We start from the raw sequence: 7,961 nt of genomic DNA, 5'->3' as shown, positions 1-7,961 counted from the left end.
TCACATCTTTCTCTTGGTCCTGGATTCTCTGCTGGATTTGTTGTCGAATCGCCTCGAGCTCCTTCTGCTTCTCAGCTCTTCCTGCTGAAACGTGCACCGTTTCGTGACCTTTGTGTCCGTCCATCGCGCAGAGATAACAGATGCACTGCTGATCAGTACGACAGAAGATCTTCATCACCTCATCATGAGAAGAGCAGATGTTCTCCTGGAGCTTCTTGGAGGGCTCCCCCAGCTGGTGTTTCTGTAATGGTGGAGCTTCATGGTGAGGCTGGAGATGTTTCTCACAGAAAGAAACTAAACAGTCCAGACAGGACTTGGCAGCTTTCAGTTTCCTGTCAGAGCAGACGTCACAGGACACGTCTTCAGGTCCAGCATAGCATTGATAATCTGGAGCAGCTTGGAGGTCAATCTTCTTCAGCTCCTCCACCAGCTCTGCTAACGTGATGTTTTTCACCAGGTCAGGCCTCAGCTTGAAGTCCTTCCTGCACTGAGGGCAGCTGCAGACTCTCTTCTTACCCACTCTATCCCAGTGGGTTTTGATACAGCCCAGACAGTAGCTGTGTCCACAGGGAATGGTCACCGGATCCTTCAGGAGATCCAAACAGATGGAACAGGAGATGGTCTCCTGATCAAGCTTGGGTTTGATTGGAGACATTTTGCTTTTTGGCAGCCTTTAAAAACTATATGAGAGACAAAGAAATTAAACAACATTAGTTATTTATAGTTGGCATTTTTTGTTTTGTTTATGAGTCAGAAATAAAAGTAATTTATTTTTAAATTAACCTAAAATTTAGCACTTGTCTTTACAGATAAAGACATCTTTAAAAAGTTTCCAAACTAAATTTTTATCTTTAACAGTTTTTAACTGACATGAAACTTTAACTCCTATTATAATTATTTTTATTATTATTAATTATATTTTACAAGATGAAGCCAAAAAGTCCTCTTTTTAAATGTGTTTTCAGTATTTCATCTAATTTTATTTTTCAAAAATCGCAGCGATGAGTTTCTGACCAATCAGAGGCCACGGAGTCTTCTCAGCCAATCAGAACTGTCCACGCCCCTAACGGCTCGTTCCTCAGCGTGCGCAGACTCTCTCGTTTTTAACAAATAAAAAATATATTCGCTCAAGAATTTAACACTTATCTTTCAACTGGAAAAAACAGTGACAACATCTTCCAAATTAACATTAAAAATGAGCTAAAGGCCTAACAAGGAAGTTGTAGATTGGCTTAAAGTCACGTGACACGCTGAACGCAGCCAATCAGGAGACGGGACTCAGATTCAAACTCAAGTCCAGCTGCGGAACAAACTGACCTTAAAAATAGTCTTAAAACATGTAATTTACCGTAAAAACCGTAATAATAAACGACATTACATGCGGAAACATACCGAGTACAACACATATACATATATACACACACACACAGCATTAATTCATGTTTTTTAACCGATTAAAACAAATAAAAAGCAGAAACTCTAAAAGGTAATAAAATAAAAAGTCAAGAGCAAGTTTTTAACGTGACGTTTCTGAGTAAACTAGACGAAGATAAAACATTTTTTTAATGTTTAAAACACCTACCGAATTAAAGTTTAAGTGTTACCTGATGAGGCGGATCCAAGTGGACCGGGAATCCCACCGAACTGGGTCGGTTTTCTCTGTTTTCTCAGCGGAACGAAAGGACAGTTTTACTTGAGCCTCTTCAGTCATAGACGCGTCTGTGTGTTTGACGTACTGCGCCTGCGCCAAGTAGGCAGCTCTACAGAAGAATAGGCGTTGCCAAAGACCACATCTGATTGGACAAATTGAATAAGGCGTTTCTCAAGTTCCACATCTGATTGGACCAACAAAATAATGCATTTCTTAAGACCACATCTGATTGGACTAATAAAAATAAGGCGGAGCTTTTTCTTCTTCTACTACTGGCGGATTTTAAACAACGTTCAGGCTCACACCGCCACCTACTGACCATGAAAACTCATAGCCTCCTTTCTAAATTCAGTTTTTAATTTCTATGTGTAAATATTAAACAACCTTTTTCTAATAAGACTTAGTTCCTTCTTCTTGTCCTCCTCTGTTCCCAGGACCCCTTTAAGCTCTCATAAGCTCTCAGAAATTGGTTTCTCAGAACACACCATTGGTTGGTTCTCTAGCCATCTCTCAGATCGGCGGCAATGTGTTCAACATAATAGTATTTCCTCCAGATATTTAACAGTCAGCAATGGCGTACCACAAGGCTCAGTCTTAGGACCCACTCTCTTTACAATCTACATAGGTAATGTAGGTCAGATCATCCCTAATGCATCCTTACATTTCTATGTTGATGACAGTTGTTTATTGTCGAGCTAAAACAGTTGCTAAGGCTTTCCAGCTTTTGCAATCTGACATCATCCAGACAGATTTGTTTCACCTCAAACTTGTCCTAAATGCCGATAAAACCAAAGGGATGTTTTTTTTCAAACAGGAAGTTGGTCCCAGCAGTTCTTCCTCTGATTTCATCCTCAAATGGTGTCCCCATTGAGTTTGTTGATTCCTATAAATATTTGGGTATCTTGGTCGACTCACATCTCTCTTTTAAGCTCCACGTGGAAAACTTGTTAAAGAAACTGGGAGTTAAACTGGGTTTGTTTTTCAGAAACAAATCCTGTCTAACTCTGAATGCTAGAAAACGCCTTGTATCTGTGACTTTCCTTCCCTCCATTGATTATGGTGACATTATTTACATGAACGCTCCTACAAGAACCCTGCAGATGTTGGATGCTGCAGATGTTGGATGCTGTCTATCATGGTGCACTAAGATTCATAACTGGCTGTGATTATCGTACCCACCACTGCACCCAGTATTCACTGGTTAACTGGTCACCATTAACTTCACGCAGACTCTCCCACTGGTACATTTTCATCTTTAAATCACTTCCTGGTCTGCTGCCTTCATACATCTCCTCCTACATGTCTCTGTGTGATAATTGTACATACAGATATTTGTACATACAGATATTTGTACATACAGATATTTGTACAGACAGATATTTGTACATATAGATAATTGTACATACAGATATTTGTACAGACCGATATTTGTACATACAGATAATTGTACATACAGATAATTGTACATACAGATAATTGTACATACAGATATTTGTACATACAGATAATTGTACATACAGATAATTGTACATACAGATATTTGTACATACAGATATTTGTACATACAGATATTTGTACATACAGATAATTGTACATACAGATATTTGTACAGACAGATATTTGTATATACAGATAATTGTACATACAGATAATTGTACATACAGATATTTGTACATACAGATATTTGTACATACAGATAGTTGTACATACAGATAATTGTACATACAGATATTTGTACGTTAAATCAGCTGGTGGTGGATTTAAAGACGTGAAATAAACTTTTTCAACAGACGTCTTTTGGTGTCAAGAATATAATGTTTAAAGTTTTACATCTTTTACCTCCATGTCTGTAAAACTTAACGTAACAAACAGGTTTGAGTTTCTCTTGTCTGCAGTTTGAATCTAGTCACGGCGGTTTTGGTAAAAACCGTCAGCACCGACAGTAAAACTTTATCGATAATGTTTTTTGTCACATCTTTAATTCTTGTTCACGTCTGCGATCAGCTCACGGACGGTGGTGTAGCCGGCGCCCCTGGATAATATTCTGGCCCGAACCAGAGGCTTGATGAGGTCTGGCGACACCCCCAACCTGAGAACCTTCTTCACCACGGCGCTGTTCATCATCATGGCCTCCTCCAGCTGGTCCGTCTCCATGGGGACTTCCTGGTCCTCCGCTGAGAAGAACCTGTTGGAGTCGAAGAGGTCCGCCACCAGATCCTTCAGAGACAAATAAGAGCAGCTGTGGGTTCTGGTTCTGTCCTGGACGGCCTGGAGGACGAGGTGGGGAGGCAGGTCTATATTCAGAGCTTCATGGATGATCAGCGAGTTCTCTAGAAGGTCCTCCGGTGGAACGCTACGGAACCAGGAGAACCAGGACAAAGGTGTTAGTGTCCAAAGCAGCCAGTTTGTGTCCACTGTCCCACAGAACCCATCTTTAAAGGGTGTCGGCGCTTTTTAGTTTCCTGTACGGTTTTTACAATCCAACTCCTTCTGCAGACTTCGGCTGTTTTAGCTGTTCATAAACCTTCAGCTGTGACCTTTGGTCTTTGTAACTTTTAAGTTTTCAAAATTTTCAGTTTATTTATAAATATTTTCCCCATCGGAGAACGTAAAGATCTCATCAAATCCTTGATTCAAATGCTAATTTTAGCTGTTATTTAGCCTTTCACTGCTTTTAGCTTTAAGTTGTTGGTCTGTAGCATTTAGTTTTAGTTAGCATTTGTCTCCTTTTAGTTGCTAGCTAGCTAAAGTTTAGCAATTTTGCTTTTAGCTAGCCCTTTTCTACTTTTAGCTTTAAGCTATTGGTCTGTAAAATTGTTTTAGTTAGCATTTGTCTCCTCATAGTTGCTAGATAGCTAGTGTTTAGCTACTTTAGCTTTTAGTTTTTGCTACTTTTAGCTTTAAGCTATTGGTCTGTAACATTGCTTTAGTTAGCATTTGTCTCTTCATAGTTGCTAGGTAGCTAGTGTTTAGCTACTTTAGCTTTTAGTTTTTGGTACTTTTAGCTTTAAGCTATTGGTATGTAACATTTAGTTTTTAGCTAGCAGTTCCTCATTTTAGTTGCTAGCTAGCTAGCATTTAGCAACTTTTGCTTTTAGCTAGCCCTTTTCTACTTTTAGCTATCATTTTTTTTATTCAAAGGTAGCATTTTTCTACTTTAAGCTTTTAGCTAGCCTTTTACCACATTTAGCTTCTGTTCTTTTTTTGAGTTCTGTTGTAAGCTTTTAGCTAATGTGTTGCTTCTTTTAGCTACTTTTCAGCTTAGAAGTTTTAACTTATCCTGATGCATGCTCAATAACTTAGTTTCAGCTTGTTCTGTAAATTTAAGCCGTTCGTTTGGACTCTTTTCTTTTGTGAGAAAGAAAGTTTTTGTTCAAAAAGCAGAAATGTATTTCGGCTGGTAAAGGTTTTAGCTGGTATGTGAGATGTTTTTGTACTTCCTGGAGGCGTCCAACGGGTGGTAGAGACGTTCGAAACAGGCAGCTGAAGGCTGGTTTGTGTCCTGCACATGAAAAACAAAAGTAGGTAAATAAAAATAAAATAAAAAGCAGCAACAAGCAGAGATCAATCAGCCGACGTTAAGAACAAAAATGGCGTCGAGACGTTTTTCTCTTCAGACGTCGTTCTTACGAACGTGTAAAATCTTTGGTTCTCCTTCAGCGCTTGGAGCCTGCGCCGCGAGCGACTCTCAGCTACCACCACGTCAAACTTCACCACATCTGTGAACGTTTGGAAACTTTTTATTTTGTATCCAGAATTCAGTTTAGATGTGGCGGCCATCTTGAAATGAGTCTCCAATAATTCGAGTGACGTTTTCACTCGGTTTAAATATTTTACTAACAGACAGACTAATGAACAAGCAGACAGCAGCAGTTACATGACAGTCCATGTAATTTTGATTAAAGAACCTCAGGGAGTTTATTTAACGTCATTTCTTTTGGAAACACTTCAAAACCAACAAATAAACAAGCAAAATTGGTTATTTATGATTTACCGTAATTGTCGGTCTATAGAGCGCACCGGAAAATAAAACTAAATTAAACAAACCTGTGCCGTGCCGCTGCGCCCGGGTGTGACGAAGCTAAACGTTAGCTCGTCAGATTTTCTCCATAAATGAGTCGCAGCGTTGAATAATCTGTAAAAGTAGCGGCTTATAGACCAGATTTATTACGGCTGTAAATAATTTTAGGTTCTTCAGTTCCAAGTTCTTCCTGTTTGCTTCAGTTCAGATTTCAGGACGTGAACGTTCAGAAAATGTCAGCAGAGTAAAGACGGGACGTTTCTGTACCGTGGGAGCAGCCGGAGTCCAGACCAGCCCGTCTGCTCGGCTGCAGCTGGGCTGCGTGGAGGCCATGCAGCTGAAGAAACCGCAGCCGAAGGAAACGCAGCCGAAGAAACTGCAGCTGAAGAAACTGCAGCCGGAGACTTTTCCTTAAAATAAACAGAGCGACAGCTCAGACGTTTTATTCTGATAAACAACAAGAGAACTCTTCGTCAGTCGCTAAAACGTTTTGTTGCTTCATCGACTTTCATCATCAGAAAAGGTCATCCATCAATCATCCATCCATCATCCATCCAACATCCATCATCCAGCCATCATCCAGCCATCATCCATCAATCATCCATCCATGATCCATCCAACATCCATCATCCAGCCATCATCCATCTATCCATCCATCATCCATCCAACATCCATCATCCATCCATCATCCATCCAACATCCATCATCCATCCAACATCCATCATCCAGCCATCATCCATCATCCAGCCATCATCCATCTATCCATCCATCATCCATCCAACATCCATCATCCATCCATCATCCATCCAACATCCATCCATCATCCATCCAACATCCATCATCCAGCCATCATCCATCTATCCATCCATCCATCATCCATCCAACATCCATCATCCATCTATCCATCCATCCAACATCCATCATCCATCCATCATCCATCCAACATCCATCATCCATCTATCCATCCATCGAGTATCTTTTACCGCTTCTTCCTTTTCAGGTCGCCGGGGACACTAGTGCCCATGTCCAGCCATCTCTGTGCGAGAGGTAGGGGATGCCCTGGACATGTCTCCAGTCCATCAAACAGACACGGGGACATGTCTCCAGTCCATCACAGGGACACATAGAGACAAACAACCATTCACTCTCTCACACCTAGGGACAATTTAGAGTTACCAATCAGTCCAACATGCACAGAGAGAACATGCAGACTCCCAGAAAGGCCCTGGGCCGGGACTTGAACCAGCTACCTGCTAGCTGAGAGGTGCCAGCTGTACCAGCTGACCCACCGTGCCGCCTTCAAACGAACTGAAAGAATCTTCTTCCTGCTTCTTATCGTGACCTCGGAGTTAAACAGGAAACAGTTTTCGTCTCTTGTTTGTTTTCTTACCTTCGCTCGGCTGCTTTGATGTTTGTAAACGGTCGACGGACCCGATCGCTCAGAGCTGCAGGACCAGAACCGGCTCAGACGTCACAAGAGCTCCCGGTTGGACCCAGAACCTGTTTGTTTTTCAGTGTGAAGCCTGACCGTCTCCTCAGCAACAGAACTTTGAGTTTTGGGGGTTTTAATTCAAACAGCTTCTGTCTCCAGGTTCCACATGTAAACAAAACAACAACATATGTGCGTTATTTACTTATTTTGTCTGTTAGTAAAATATCTCACAAACCACAGGATGTATTCAGTGAAACTCAAATCCTTGAACTTCCATCTGCGCTGACTGATTCAAGATGGCTGCTGCAGCCAGCCAACCCCAGCAAACACATGAAATGTCTCTAATTCGGTTAATCTTACAGATTATCAGCTGTAATCTGGTGTGGTAGTAGCTGAGAGTCGTATCCAACAGATGCACGTCCCTCCAGGGAATACTATGTTTTCTTAAAACAACCAAAACTGAGCTACAGCTGAACTTGGATTCATTTAAAACCATTTTTATGATTTTAAGAGACTAAAGTTAAAACGTTAAAGCAGATTGTTGTCAGCTGTTCACTCCGTGACGTTTTACTCAGTTCTCATGTAAAACTTAACTTTTCAAACACTTTTCATTGTCACTCTCGTTTTCAGAATCAAAAGCAGAAGTGAAGCAGTAAAGTAACTGTTCTGAGCTTTGACCCTCCTGCTGCCCTTGGGTCGAAATGACCCATGAGGCTAACTGAGACCCTGCACGTCATTTTGACCCCAGGGCAGCAGGAGGGTTAATGTGCATCATTTTGACCCCGGGGCAGCAGGAGGGTTAATGTGCATCATTTTGACCCCAGGGTAGCAGGAGGGTTACTGCGCATCATTTTGAC

At 41.2% G+C, this 7,961-nt stretch overlaps 1 protein-coding gene across 1 annotated transcript in view; it reads right to left on the bottom strand.

Annotated features, from left to right (window-relative positions):
- The window catches only part of LOC119415391 (coronin-2B-like), a 10,591-nt gene extending 8,939 nt beyond the window's left edge, over nt 1-1,652 (bottom strand). The window contains exons 1-2 of the mRNA XM_037682564.1: nt 1,605-1,652; nt 5-680 (exon numbers count right to left, since the gene is read on the bottom strand). Coding sequence (XP_037538492.1) covers nt 5-655 — 651 coding nt within the window. The 5' untranslated portion in view covers nt 656-680; nt 1,605-1,652. The remainder of the gene's footprint in view (nt 1-4; nt 681-1,604) is intronic.
- Between the last annotated feature and the right edge of the window lie 6,309 nt (nt 1,653-7,961).

This window comes from Nematolebias whitei, chromosome 1 (genome assembly GCF_014905685.2).
Source record: "Nematolebias whitei isolate Nwh7 chromosome 1, NemWhi1, whole genome shotgun sequence".
In the NCBI taxonomy this organism is placed as follows: domain Eukaryota; kingdom Metazoa; phylum Chordata; class Actinopteri; order Cyprinodontiformes; family Rivulidae; genus Nematolebias; species Nematolebias whitei.
The sequence above is the reverse complement of the archived record's forward strand: the minus strand, read 5'-3'. Positions and strand labels throughout refer to the sequence as shown.